We start from the raw sequence: 15,555 nt of genomic DNA on the forward strand, positions 1-15,555 counted from the left end.
CTACAAAGAAATCATTTGATGGGATTGCTGCTAACCCTTGCATGTGCCAATTGCGTCAGGAACAGGAACAAGGTCTAAACTCACTTTTCGGTGAGTTCTAGGTGCTCAAAGTAGCACAGATTGGATATGAGGAAAAAGAGCAGGTATCCAGCACCTGCAGAGGTAGCATTTCCTCCTGAATACAAAGAACTCAATAAAAGAGCAGACCCAACTCTAAATTCTAATTCTAAATAATTTTAAATAGAAAACCAGCCCTTTCAGATAAATCCACAAGGTTTCATCACAGTAATGCTGGCTCATAGGTTTTCAGAACTTCCTAAAGATGTAGTTAACATTTCTCTCTCATGCTAACCCCTAGGAAAACACTCATATATGCCACCACGGTCTTTGGCTTCTGTACTTTTCCTATGCCTTTGCCAGCTTCAAGCACCCACCTTCTAAAGAAAATACATGCTGGGGACCCCCAACTAGTTTTTATACAAGACTCAGCGAAGAGAGCCCAAATTTGTAATAGACCTTAGTAGGCCAAAATAAATAAATTATAAAGTTCTATAGTTAAACGATAACTCAAATATAATTAAAAATAAATTTTTGATCAAGATTTAAAAATTAAGATAGTAATATAAACACGGTAAGACTAAACTGAAACAAATATAATCAAAATAATAAAGAAACAAACCCACATTCAGGAAGTGTTAGGAATAATAACATTGCATAAAGTCAAAAATTCAAAGGATAACAAAAATACACTGAAATGATAGAAATGTATAGACAGAGTTGCTGCAGAGTGCTGGTTGCTGCTGGTGGAGACTGTGGTCTTGATAACAATTTGATTTCTAAAACGCAATCACCAAGTTAACCCCCGATGTGGGACATCAGATCCAGAGCATCTGGAGCTGCCCTGGCTAGGTATGCAGAGGGGGAAAAGGCGCAGGATATACACTCAGCAGTCCTTCCTAGAAGGCACGCAACTGGCTGTGAAACTCTATGCAACCTGGAAAGACTTCATGTGGCTGCTAACTGGAAGTCACAGAGGGAGAGGAATGCAAACCCAGAACAAGGCAGGGCCAGTCATATTATGCTGAGCCAGATTCATTCTCTTTAAGTCAATGTGCATATTCATATGCATATACTTTGCCACTAATTTTATTTGGAGCAAGTTCAAGCCCCAGCATAAGAGAGAACATATTCCGAATGTCCCCACACAATAACAGAGCTGTCACCAACCTCCAGTTGTCCTGTCTTTCCAGGAGCATCCTGTAAAAACACAGATGCAGCATTCTGTAATGCATTTGTCACAGCGCTTATTTCTTCAGTGATCTTGTTCCTCTCTTGAATCTCAGCTTGTACAGAATCCTTATGGTCTTGAGCCTTTTCATACAACCTATGAAAGATTTCCAGCAAGAATACATTAATTGTTAGACTCTATGCTAAGTAGGAGTAATAAAAGAGCATGCTTAATACAGATAATTTTAAAATATATAACCAGAACACATTTGTCTGTATTTTAATAATATACTCTGTAACTAAATCTCTTGAGTTTCTGTCCTTTATTGTCTCAGTTTCTTCAAAAATGAGTCTTCAGATATTGCTAAACAAAGTATGTTTGGTAGACCAAACCAGATAGCATGCATATTTAAACAGCAAACAGAGCTCAGGTTCTCAGAGTCTGAAAACACTGGCAGAGCAGAAGGCGTTCACAAAGATTTCCATGTCAAAAAGCAGGCATGGAGAAGGGTGAGTAAAATCACAGATTTGCAAAAAATATTTGAGGCAAGTTTTAAACAGTGGCACTCACTTAGTAAGGCAAAATTTGCGTTGTCACAAAAAGCACAAGGTCTGATTTTTGTAAGAGTGGAAGACCCACATATCTCATTCAAGTTCACAAGAGCTGGAGAGTCCAAAATTGACCATCATCCCTTCTGATTCGTTCTACATTTGAACACATATTGCAGCCCCCACATGATATGGCCAGGCTCAGGTCTTCTCCCTAGCTACTATCTCCCAATGCCCATGCTGGAGACAGCAGATGAGTTAGATGGAGCATTGGCCTGACCCAGAAGGGCATTCACTATCTTTTTAAGTGCATTACAGACTTCATATATTCTTTAATACCCAATAAACCGTTGTGCTTATAAGTAGTCCTATGTCGTATCTTCAACAGAAATTTCACACCACTTACTTTTTACAGCGATCCTGCATTGCCTTTATCTCACATAAGGCGGGAAGGGCAGCTTCTGCCTCAGTGTTTTCAGATGTATTCAGGATGTTTTTTATTCGGTGAAGAAGTAAGAGTAAGAGGAGCTGTTGCTGGTTGATGTTTTCCTCAAATGAGTTCACAAAATCTAGTAATTCTACCAGTTCCTCTCTGGTGGCCTTTTCTTTCTCTTTAAGACTTTCTGGCTGTTCTTCCTGGAGCTTATCGAGAATTATTGTTTCTCGTTCCAGCTAAGTAAACAGCATGTCAAAGCATGAGATAAAGTGCTTTCTTATTCCATCGCCTTATGTTACATTATTCATTTACTCATACGCATGACTAAGTACTGGGAATTACATAGGCAGAGAGCTTGAACCTCTGAAGCGTGCCAAAACATTTCAGTTTGCTGTAACAAAGCACGTAACCACACACAGAGTTCTTCTGGGTTGAGAATTTGTACTATAAATATCCCCAACATTTTTCACTCCAGGTTCAAGAAAGGCTGGGGATAACTGGCTGATCAGTGGGTGGAAAATAATGTTCTGCACTGATCTCAGCCCTTTATATGCCATTTTACTGAGGGCCCCATCCCTATCACATTCCACAAAACTTACAGTTTGTGGAGCAACTCACCTCTTCATTGATGAATTTCCATTCCTGCTTTAGCTCTTCACAGTTAATTTCCAGCCCTTTCGCTGCCTCAAGCAAACCCAGCCAATTTTCCCACAGCACTGTTACAATCCTGCCCAGTGCCCTGTCACTTCTCTTGCATAATCTCATCAGCTCTCCAGAGACCTGCCTCAGCTTCACAAGATCATCTTCAGCCGAGTCAATGTTGGAGACCAAAATCTTATAGGAAAAATAAACAAGTAAATAAATAAAAAAATACAATCAGAAGTGTTAATGAAGCATTCAGTAACATGATTAGGATCCTCTAATAAAATGGCAATGACTCCACTGAGCTGGTTAAATACTGGTGTAATGACAGAATTCTGTTGGCCAAGACTGTGGAAAAAGATGGGGTAAATAAAACAAACAAAACAAACTGAAGAACAGTGTGCCCAGGCAATTAGGTTATTCTTACTTCTTCCTGGTTATTTGGAAGGGAAGAGAAATGAGCAGGAGTTACAGATATACAAAATGACAAGCCTGTAATATGATGAGTACTAAAAAAGAAGACAGCAAAGAGGTTCATTATAGCAGAGGTCTGGCGGGGAGGTAGCAAGAGAGTCCTGGGTGAAGAAACAGGAAATTCTCTGATTTTCACTTCTGAGGGAAAACAGCAGCAATGTTACAAATCTGATCAGTCCTGGTCCTGCAAAGGAGCAATGAGGGACCTGAACAGAAATGAAACACCTTAAGCACAGATAATGTTTGATTTCTACAGCAATAAATATGTACTCATTTTACATGGCCTATTACAATCTCGTCTTTTTATAGGTATATAAATATATTCTGTGGATTTATATATGCATAAATACAGGATAAAGAATTTCACTTCTTTCTACGATGATATCATACGGTTTGCATAGCTGCTACATCATAGTTTTGCACGAGCTTTTCAAGTTCTTCAGAGCCTCTCTTACCTTGCTTTCTTCTAGGTGCTCCAAAGCTTCTTTATAAGACATCGGTATTTGAGACAAAGACTGTCTAAGCATCTTTTCCAGTTTGTTAAGATTATCACACACCTTATCTTTGGTTTTTGTGTAGCTTTTGTATTTTTCAATATACCTGTAGGAAACAATTAATAGACAATTAAAATTTGTTGTGGTTGCTCCTCTCTCCAACCATAATGCCCACTAGAATAAAAGAAAAAAAAAAAATCTTCTGAACTAGAGGTCCTTACTATTTTGCAAGTTACCTTCAATTAGCATTTGTTATACACTTCAGATCCGATATCTGAGATACTTCAGAGATGCAGGTACAAATGCCCCAGAGGTAAAGAAATATAGGTACGTATATACGCATATCAGCCATGGAGCTGCTCAAAAGAATTGTATGTCTTGATCTAATTCTCCACCCTCCTCAGCCATTCCCAAAAATTAGTTCCCACTTTGTAACACACATTCTATTTGTCCCTCCAACATGTGGTCTGTACAATCCCAATTTCTTATTTTCATATCTTATCATCTCTTTTCTATTACCATAGCCTTTAAAGTCACCCAATTCTTTGATTATAAAAGCAGATTTTAAGGTTATGCTCAACAGAACCACAAGCACTGGGTCATGAGCCAGCAATTTAAAAATGCTTTACTCTATCTCCCAAACTTTTTCTGTACATGTACCTGAAGGCCCTTCAGATCCCTTCCATACTTATATTTGAAGGAAGGAAACTATGGCCTGTGTCTTGTTTGGTCTTTACTTTCTCTAGCCATCAGAATAGCCTATGGAAGACATGCATTAGGGCCCCCCTCTGAAAACTATTCTAACCTGCACCAGCACTGAACTAGAGACTGTGGAAATGTGCTCTCTTCTGATGCTGGCACCATATGACACTCAGTTGAGCCCCACACATACTTTTTGGAATATACTAAAAATGATTGCATTGTAAATTATTAGCAATATGCTTATTGTCTGGTAATTTTCCTTCCATTACAATCACACCTGGAAACAACAGAAATGCTGACAGTTCTTTCTGCTGAATTACCTGGTTCTACCAGAGCAGAAACAACTGCATTTATTATCAGTCATATTTCTCATAATAAGGAACACGATCTAGGAAGATCTCTTAAACCTACCTCTGTTCATCAGCTTCCTTTCTTTGAGCCTTCTCCCCTAATGCCAAACTCTTATTGACTAGTTCTGTTAAAGTATTTTCCAGACATATTTTGTCTTCTGGTTTCACTAGGTTTTTCAGCTTGGAGTACAGGTTTTCTATGTTAGCCTTCGCAGAGTCGAATTCTTCTTGTTTCCATTGTAGAGTTCGACAGACCTCCTCTGAGCTACCAAGCTCTGCTGCGGCAGACTTGACTCGAGCTTCATAGTCCTCGAGGAACCTGGCAGCCCTCTGAACAGCCTTTGTATAAAGCTCACCAGTCTTACATGCCTCCTCCAGAGCACTCTGAAAGTGTTAAAAAGACAAAGGAACAATCAAGAAAGACTGCTGTGCTCCTCTGGATCACCAGATGGTCTTCTCAGAATTTCACATCTGGTTGTCTTTGAGACCAATGCTCCCAGAATTGGCCTGAGAAGGTGAGGGAGGACGCATGGCAAGTGCACTCTGCTACCTAGGTACTCACAGAGCAGTGCTGTAACCTATGGATTTATTGCCCTCAACGATAGGAACGGGGGTTATGAGGGAACTGCCAATACTAGAAAAGTCCAGAGAGAAGGATGGCAGGACACAGGAGCCATAAGATCCCTTATGGACATGGCAGTATATGTCCTGTTCAGACAAGGAAAGCCCACACGTTGACGCTTTATTCTGCTCCAGGGGATATCTCCACTACAACTTGCCAAACTGCTTCTCACTAAATCCTCTTCTCGTATGTATTTATACACAGAATGATGTGTAACTTGGCCAGCTCTTGGATTCCCACAGGACAGAGAAACTTTGGCATTGTCCTTCCCACACAATACCCAAGCAGTGAAGATGATGCACAGCAAACCAGGAAATCTGGCAGCAGGACCATAAGTCCATCAGGGACGCCGAGTCCCTCCCCCCTGTTATTAGCTACTACCTCATATTTCCTCATTTGTATCCATGGATCTTTTGGGTAGTCAGGGCACAGGTCTTCTTGACCAGGACACAGGTCCAGAACCTCTCTGCTATGAAGGTTACCACTCTTCTGGTTTCCAACATAAATTTATTCACTCTTTCTCCTTGTATTACATTGCCCTTTAGCTTAAGCAGTCCTTTTCCATCCATTAACTCTACCTCCAGCCTAATTAAGTTTCTCAGCTAGATTTCCCACTTGCCCTCAGCTTACCAGGTTGAGCAAATTCAGTTTTAACTGCCCTCAACATTTCTCATCCCTCTAACAGCAACTGTTCCAGTTTGAGTGGACCTTTCCTGACAAAGGCACCAAGAATAAGGCTGATCCTCCAGCAACACCTTATCAATGCCTTATACACTTGTGTGAAAGCCTTGGATCCTGGTTGCCTTTCCTTTGCTTACCCTTCCTGAGGCCTGATCACATTGGTTTGAACTGTGCTTTACTTTCCTTGATCATTCCCAGCTGGGAAGCTTTTTCTTTATAGTAGAAACAAGGAACTTCTGGGTTTTTTCATCATTGTCACTATTGAAAATGTTATGTAAAATCAGCCCCAAGAATAACCCCAGGACAACTGCACCCAGTCTCTCTTCAGCTCAACATTTCAACACCACCTTTTCCTTCTTCCCCTTTACCTGTCTTTTCTTGTGCTAATCCCCACTGCTTGATTCTAATCAAACTGAATACAAATAATTTCTTGCATCCTTAGTTTCTTATCATCATTCCCATCATATCCACCAAAGCAGAGAATATGATGGGCCAATTCAGTTATCAGAATAAAAGGAGGATATAAGTCATGAAAATATAAACACTACAGTCACAGACACCTGATCTAATTATTGGGAAAAGACATATGGCCACACCTTACTTTTATTAAATATACTTACAACACGGGCAGCAATGTCTGTCTTCAGCTGTATTTCATGATGTCGCAGTGTCTCTAATTTTGTTTCTGTAACAGCAGCAAGAGATTTTTCTTCTTGGTTTTCCCTCTCTTTTTCCATTATACATTTAATAGCAGAAAACTTTGCTTGCATCATATTCTGAATTGCTTCCCATCGCATCTTTTCATACTGCATTATTTTTATGTCTATCAGAAGTGGCTGCTGGAGCTCTAATTGAATATGTCTTATGATGTGGAATATATGTTTTACTTCATTCTGGGTATCTTCCTTGTTTACCCATTGGAGACCAGAGATCAAGTTTTGAAGAAACTGATTCAATTCCTCAACATCTTTCTCCAGGTTCTTTATTTCTTTCCTCTTAGATTCTTTGAATGGTGTACCAAAGACCTCATTTTTGTTTATTTGATTTGCTGCTTCCTGGATTAAGTACAAGATTTGTTGAACTGTCTGAAACAGAATCTGTGCAGATATAAGATTCTCAGCAGGAGAAGAGCTAGAGCTATCATTTAGGACGTTAGCTTCTTTTCTTACAGTGGATGTCACAGTCTGGATTTCATTTAGCAATTCCTGAATCTTACTGCATTCCCTAACAATATTATCAAAGCGTATTATCTTCCCTTTAATTTTATTTTTAATTTTAAAAAATTTAGTTTGCAATTCATCCAGCTGCAGTGAGTCCCATTTTAGACCTACGCACTCAAAGATTTCTTTGTACTTCATTATTTGTGACAAATTGGACTGAAAAGCTAATGCTTTTTCTTTAAGTGCTTTGCATTTATCCTTCACTTCCTGCTTGGCACCTAATAATTCATCTTCTTCCAGGTTCATTTCACCATAATGTAGATCATTAAGATCTTGCTGCAATGAAGTTATTCCTTCCGAAAACTCTCTGTAGACAGCTATCTTTTTCTCTCCTTCATGAAGTTTACTCTGGATTTGCCTCTGTGTCTTCCTTGCTCTATTCTTCAGACTTCTTAACTGATCAATCAAAAATAGTTGTTCAGACAGGCTCAGTTCCCCAGCTGTGACCTGACTCTCTTTACAGTGGGATGAGATAAGCCCTTCTATTTCCTGTATGTCCTTTAAAATCTCCTTTAAAATGGCTTGTTGATTGATTAATTCTGACCATGTGCTGGTTTGGTGCATGTCAGGCCTGGCAAGCATCTCAGCATTTCGAAGCTGACAGTGAACTTTTTCTATTTCTGCGATAAGTCTTTGCCTCTCCTCCAGCTGGAGCTCTAGGTGCTGTAATCTTTGAGTTGATTTTAAAACAAGAGCCTTGTATGAATTCTGCAATGTTTGTAAAAGGAAGGTCATCTCAGAGACCTCCTCTGGCTTCAAGTTGGGAACGATGTGCTGGAGCCCATACTCCAGTGATACAATCACAGGCTCTCTGTTTAGAACTTCTGTGCTCATAAGCTTACAATTTCTGATCTGTGATTTAACATCACTGGGGAAAAGTGCTGCTTTCTGATCAAGAGAGGACAGTGAATCTTTGACCCATGAAATATTTTCTTTCAGCCTCTTCATCATTTCATGTTTCATGAGAGCAGGACCAGTGATTTGAACATCCTCTCCAGGAGTTTGTTTCACTGATAATGCTTCCAATTTGCTCTGCAAATCATTTATAGAGTTCTCCAAAGCTGCCTTCTCTTGATCACTCCAAATTCTTTTCATCTGCAGTTCAATCCTTCTTTTTAATAGAGAAAGACCATGTTTAATGTCCTGTAGCTCTGTGGTCCAAAGTACAGGGTATTTGGCTTTTCCTTCAGCTGAGGAATGTAACTCTGCTTGTAAAAACTGCTCTTGTATCAGCCTCTGAATATCCTGTGCTTTATTCATAAGCAGGTTAAATTCATGGATTTCTGCCACAACTTGATCATGTTTCTTTTGCACTGCTTGTTCCATGTGTTGCCACCATTGCTCCAGTTGCCTCATTTGGCTTTCGGTTAACACTTTATCCATGCATGTTAAATGCTGAGACAAACTTTCTTGCTGAGTTTTCAACTGGTTTAAGACATCTCTTTCTTTTCGTAAGGACGCTATGCATGCCTTAATTTTCTCCAGAAGAACTGTGCTGTTCATAGGACCCCTGCCAAAAATATGAGTAGTGTTTAAAAAAAAAAAATTTCCTAAAACATGGACTAGACACGTTTTAAAAGGAGAATGTTACTGGTTAGAAAACGATTCACTCACTTTATTCACTTAATCACATGTATCTCTCAATGTTCTCTCACAAATCTCCTAATCACCACTGCAGTATCATTATTTCTTGCTTATCTGTACAGCATTAGCTATTTCTAGATATCTCTGCAGGAAAAGTATATTCTAATCTATACTCCCTAAAATCGCAGTATATACTAATACAGAATGTGTCATTTCGTAAAGGAATATGGCCTCCCTTTAAAGTTACAATAAATAAAATTTTAAAAATCAACAATAGTGTTAAGTCATCTCTAAGTGAATTAACAATATTTTATGGTAATTTTTTATTTACAATGAAGACAAAACTTAGTTATATGAAAAACCTCAAAAATTCCCATTCATTCAAGATTAATTTGGAGGAATGAATCTACTCATCTTTTATCTCCAGGAGTATTTTGAAATTCCCACCTAAAATACATTCAGCAGCTAGATTTTCATTTAATTTTTTTCAATCTCTTTGCTGCAAATTAACGATTTTATAAATTATTTTAAAGATTTTCAAATTATTGTGATACATTACTGTGACCAATAGGCTAGTTCCACATTTTGAAGGCTAATTCATAAAAGGTACTAAATATTTTGCGTGCTTTGGTTACCTCTGAATTGGTACTATAGACTTATTTATTGCCACAGAATTCTTCCTATGAAATAAGGTTAATTTTCAGAGTAATGAGATATTTCACTCAGAAAAAAATTCAAACTGATGAGTCCTTAAAGAAAAATTAGTATTTCACATCTGCCATAATTTTGCAAAAATATTTTAATGTGGCTTTTATATAGGTTTTTAGGACAGTAACCATTTCTTTGTTTTGCCTGAAAATAAAAAGAGTAGATGTCGCTAAAGGACAGCAGACAACCAGCAGAAATGCTTCTGTTTAAGCCTGTTTAAACTTACAAACCTATAAGACTTCTCTTGCTACCTAACGTTAATGAGATGGATAAAACACCATATTCCTGTTTGAGCATTACTGAAGTATGGCACAAAATTCAGTCTAGGACCATATTTATTCTGCAACCTATTAACAGAAACCCTCAACTATACTTACATTTTTATGTTATCTTTTTCTGTTGACAAATTTTTCATTGAGGACTGTGCAGCAGAAAGTTTTTTCTGGTATTCGTTAATTAAACAGTACTGTTGTTGCTTCACTGCCTTAACAGCATCTAGTTCTTGAAGCAGCCTGTCCCAGCAGGGCACCGCAGGCTCTGTGGTTTGCAGCTCTGCTCTGTTTGATCCTGTTGCATTGGGAAACGCTTCTTGACTATGACACAAAGTTTTTGCTTTCCATGTTTCCAGTTCAGTTTGTAAATTCTACAATCAAGCCCATCACAGAGAAAGGATTAAAAGAAGATCTTAAACACTTTCAGCTTTCAGCACAAAATACAGTTAAATACTGATACATCTACAAACATATGCTTGCTCTGTCCCATGCAAATGAGCACGCATGCCTGTGCACATCATGGAAGTGCACGCACAATCACAGGTGTATCTACTACAGCACTCTAGAAGAACAGTACAAAATATGGTATTTACATGGACATATTTGCAGTAAGGCACAGTGTTTTTAGATTACCTGGCAAACTGACTAATCATGATGTCAAACCATAGATAAGACTATATGCAACAGTTTTGTTTTGTCCAAGTGAATCACAATTCTGCAAGTATATCACTACACTAGCAACGAGGAATGGCTTTGCAATTCCCATACCTCCAGCTCTTTTAGTTGTGCATCTATGAGCACGATATCCAGTTCAGCCACTTCATTTTTCAGCTCATTGACCTTTTGTTCCTCTTCAAAATATTCCGTGTTTACTTGCACTCCAGGAAATAGTTCCTTCTGGACAACCACTTCTGCACCTGTGTCCTACAAAGCAAAACAGGATTCTTATTTCTGAAGGTCCTAAACCAACAAGTTTTCTGACTGCAACACTTAGCTTTACATGTTCAAGCCATGCCTAAATCCTGCTGTGGCTTCCCCCACAGCCTCTGTGGGTCAACCAGGACCCAGAGGCTAGAACCTCCATCACTACCCCTCACCTCTGCAATCACCCTGGCTTGCCAGCACTGCTCAGACAGGTATGAAATTTCTGCCTGTCATTTTAAGTTTGAAACTCTGATATCTCCACCTTCAAATAACATCCTCCCTGCATCCACCTCTGCTACTGATAAATTCACAGGTCTATTCTATCTTCTCCCCCTTCTCCTTACACATTCACAGACCTTTAACCTCTCCTCACACCCACATTCCTTCTGCTCAGAAGGACAGGTTTAACAGCCCATCAGCTGAGCTAAGGTTATTGCCCAAGTGGATGCTCTTAGCCAGCCCCAGTTCAGATGTAAAACATAATCCTCTAAATCACCTTCAGCTATTGCAGACAACGACATAAGTGAAATGTCACAGGTTTATTGGGTCACATGGTGATACCTTAAAAATCTCTCTGCATTTCCCTTGCCCCAGTACCTGTCTATGTCTGGTGTAAACTGTGATCTGTTCCACATATAGACTTCATGTGAGTGAATGCTTACAAACACAAAGATATGGCTACAGTGTGAGCTTCTCCATGGTACCAACATATCAAATGAGCAATGGTAAAAAATTCTTGTTTGATAAACTTACTGTATTGCTACTTTAGATACTATTTTACTAGGAAGCAGACAGCTATCCCTGCAGCCATATCACTTGTAAGCTGCCACTGCCGTCTGTCTCTCTGTGGGTCATGAGCTATCCAAAATAAACCTGCTTCCAAGTGTGGGAAACATGTAGCACATTGTAGACACTATCGGAAAAGAGTAATTCTATTTATTTGAACTCTTTTGGTTATTTTCACTGAAAATTGAAGGGGACCACTCATGAAATAGTCAATCAGAGAACTTTTCCATTTCTCTGTGTATACATCCATAACAGTTGTATCAATTCAGACATAAGATTTCATCTTAAGAGTCTTTGAAGTGCCATAGAACTGAGGTAAGCAGAAAAACTCAGCTAAGCTATCACAGAGTGAGGAGGAAATCCACTTTACCAGATTGAAATATAAATGCATCAAAACACACAGAAAAGTAAGTGTCCTGACACTAAGAAAAACCTCAGGATTGCTGTGTACATGTTTTGCTTGTTTGTATGACGTTCTCAACGTACACCATGGCACTGCCTCCCCGGATACACAGACACATAGACAGTGTCAATCTCCCCATACAACAGTTTTAATGTTTCCCATAGTTTTTCAGTCCGTCAGATGGTTGGAGAGGGAGGAAAATATGAGAAGGAAAGAGAATGAGAGTTGCTAACCAGCTACTGTCCTTCAGGTAGAAAGCCAGGGCTCCCCTGTTGACTCTTCACAGTGCAGGCCTGTGGGAAAACTCCGAACATGACTCTGGCTTCAGGCTAGGGTATAGCCCACAGTCTAAATCCGTTCTTATCCAACACCTTCCTCAGGAAATCAGCAGAACCTACTTTCCCTTCCCTTTCCAAGCTCCAAATCAACTGAATACAAACATTTACAGATTACGTTTAGAAGTGAAAATCAGTCAATTTAGAACAAAATAGAACAGAATAGAACATTGTCCAAATGCCTCTTAAAGGCTTGGGGCATCAACCACCTCTCTAGGAAGCCTGTTCCAGTGTTTGAACACCCTCTCAGTAAAGAAATGCTTCCTAATGTCCAGTCTGAGCCTCCCCTGGCACAGCTTTGAACCATTCCCATGCATCCTATCACTGGGTACCAGGGAGAAGAGATCAGCACTTCCCTCTCCACATCCCCTCCCCCAAAAGACAGCCCCAAAGTCCTTAGCTGCTCCTCATAGGACATGCCTTCCAGCCCTTTCAGCTGCTTTGTTGCCCTCCTCTGGACACATTCAAGGACCTTCACATCCTTCTTAAATTGCGGGGCCCAGAACTGCCCACAGTATTCAAGGTGAGGCCACATCAACACTAAATACAGTGGGATAATCAGCTCTTTTGACTGACTCTGTTTAATGCACCCCAGGATGCAGTTTGCCTTCGTGGCTGCCAGGGCACACTGCTGACTCATTTTGAGCCTGCTGTCAACCAGCACCCCCAGATCCCTTTCTGCAGGGCTGCTCTCCAGCCATGGCTCTCCCAATTTATACATGTGCTCAGCGTTACTCGATCCCAGGTGCAGAATTCAGCATTTAGATTTGTTAAATTTCATAACAATAATCATTGCCTAATGCTCCAATCTATCTAGATCCCTCTGCAAGGCATCTTGTCCCTCAAGAGAGTCAACAGCACCTCCCAGTTTGGTATCATCAGCAAACTTGCTAATAATGCATTCAACTCCTGCATCTAGATCATTGATAAATATATTGAACAGAACTGGGCCTAGAATTGAACCCTGAGGAACATCACTGGTGATGTTTCACTACAAGAAAGACATTGAGGTGCTGGAGAGAGTCCAAAGAAGGGCAACGAAACTGCTGAAGGGTCTAAAGCACAAGTCTTATGAGGAGCGGCTGAGGGAACTGGAGTTGTTTAGCCTGGAGAAAAGGAGGCTGAGGGGAGACCTTATCGCTCTCTACAACTACCTGAAAGGAGGGGGTAGCGAGGTGGGTGTTGGTCTCTTCTCCCAAGTAACAAGTGATAGGACAAGAGGAAATGGCCTCAAGTTGTGCCGGAGGAGGTTTAGATTGGATATTTGGAAAAATTTCTTCACCGAAAGGGTTATCAAGCATTGGAACAGGCTGCCCAGGGAAGTGGTGGAGTCACCATCCCTGGAGGTATTTAAAAGACAAGTAATGTGGTGCTTAGGGACATGATTTAGCGGTGGGCTTGGCAGCATTAGGTTTATGGTCGGACTCTATGATTTTAAAGGTCTTTTCCAACCTAAACGATGCTATGATTCTATGATGATTGCATTGTTCTGTAAATGCTTTTCGATAGTACCCACTATGATCTTCTCCATAATTTTCCCAGGAACTGAGATTAGACTAACAGATCTTTAGTTTCCTGGGTCTTCCCTCACCCCTTTCTTGTAAATTGGAATAACATTGGCTAGCTGCCAGTCAGCAGGGATCTCATCAGACTCCCAAGAACTTTGGGACATTTTGTTGGGGTTTCCAGTTAGAGCAGATATGCAAGTCCCAGGTAAGACCTGCCAATGGACATGCCAGCTGTGGACCTGCCTATAGATTTAACTGTGAAGATTAGATCTGGCCCTACCTTTGATTTAAGAATGTGAAAGCCAAGGATCAGCAGTCATGGGGCACTTGTGATCTAACACCCTTACTCTTAAAGAAGAATGGACTTAGTAATGTCATCTAGTAATGTACCTCGTTATTCATTCAGCTTGAATTCATTCTCCTTTCTCTGTTTTATTTCATTTATTTTTTTATGCTGGATCACCCTTGGATTTCAGTTTTCTGATCTGCCTTCCTTATGATGGCAAAGACTATCACAGCTAACTATAATAACATAGAAAGAAGTTCTATTGATTGACAATTTAAAGAGAAACTCTAAATATCATCAAATAAAGACTGATTATGATGGCTCTGAAAACCAAAATTGCTCTTTTGAACAGATCCACTGAAAAATATGATGTGGTTAGCACTTTGGATAAAGTTAAAAACTCTCATGGACATAAAGCAGAACTACACATGCGACAGTAATTGCCTCTTCTTTTATAACAGAACTTCATCTGAAGCCCATGTGGAAACAAAAATTCAATGACTGACAAATGCAGCTTGAAATAACAGAATGTGGGTTACCTCATGTGCAGAAACTGTGAGATGAGATTCCAGACCATCTTTCTCAGCTGCTGCAGATTTCAGGACTCGACTCTTCTGGCACACCCTTTGTTGAACCTGCTCCCCATCTTCTCTATCTGACTGATTCTTGACATCACTAGGTTTCTCCTTTTGGTGTAAGAAAAATAAAAGAAACAAGTAACCAAAAAGCCCTAATCAAACCTGCTGAGTAGTAATTTCAGTACTTGAGATGACAAAGTTATGAAGCCCATAATTACAGGTAGATGAGGAAAAACACAATCATATCTTACAATTTATTGTGGGCAAGAATATGGCAAAGGAAACCATTTAGAGAAAGCAGTGCTGTAGTTTTGTTATAAATTTTTAGAAAAATTGCAGATTGCAAGCGTTCTTCCTCTGACCTATGCTGTTCATGCTTCGTTATTCTAAGCATGGACCTTGAACTGTGTACCCCTGGATGCAGTCTTGAATGCATTTTTTAAAAGGTTTAGCTTTTTCCTGGGGCTCCAGTCTTGTACTTGTACTGTAGACAGAGAGTCTGTGGTTAGACACCCAGCCGATTACCAGGCAGGATATTCCTGTGGGCAGCGCAGGGATTTGCTGTATGTACATGCTGAAGTATTTGCTGACTGTAAGTTCTGCCTAAGTTTGTTTATCATCTGGGGACAGATAAAACAAAACAGCCACCTACACAAAATAAAGAAGGGTAAATCCTTACAGCATGACCATGGTGGAGAGCATAGCATCAGGGACCTATCCGTGCTGCACGGATATCTGAATTAGTGGCTGCAAGTCAGATAGGATACGTACTGA

General features: G+C 39.9%; 1 protein-coding gene across 1 annotated transcript in view; it reads right to left on the reverse strand.

The window, feature by feature from the left end:
* SYNE2 (spectrin repeat containing nuclear envelope protein 2) overlaps positions 1 to 15,555 on the reverse strand; it is a 209,653-nt gene that overhangs the window by 116,958 nt on the left and 77,140 nt on the right. Inside the window, exons 47-55 of the mRNA XM_068397626.1 lie at positions 14,743 to 14,889; positions 10,730 to 10,885; positions 10,067 to 10,332; positions 6,798 to 8,907; positions 4,936 to 5,258; positions 3,784 to 3,928; positions 2,831 to 3,046; positions 2,183 to 2,448; positions 1,228 to 1,384 (exon numbers count right to left, since the gene is read on the reverse strand). Of these exons, the coding sequence (XP_068253727.1) occupies positions 1,228 to 1,384; positions 2,183 to 2,448; positions 2,831 to 3,046; positions 3,784 to 3,928; positions 4,936 to 5,258; positions 6,798 to 8,907; positions 10,067 to 10,332; positions 10,730 to 10,885; positions 14,743 to 14,889 (3,786 nt within the window). The remainder of the gene's footprint in view (positions 1 to 1,227; positions 1,385 to 2,182; positions 2,449 to 2,830; positions 3,047 to 3,783; positions 3,929 to 4,935; positions 5,259 to 6,797; positions 8,908 to 10,066; positions 10,333 to 10,729; positions 10,886 to 14,742; positions 14,890 to 15,555) is intronic.

The sequence above is a fragment of the Nyctibius grandis genome, chromosome 4, assembly GCF_013368605.1.
Source record: "Nyctibius grandis isolate bNycGra1 chromosome 4, bNycGra1.pri, whole genome shotgun sequence".
In the NCBI taxonomy this organism is placed as follows: domain Eukaryota; kingdom Metazoa; phylum Chordata; class Aves; order Nyctibiiformes; family Nyctibiidae; genus Nyctibius; species Nyctibius grandis.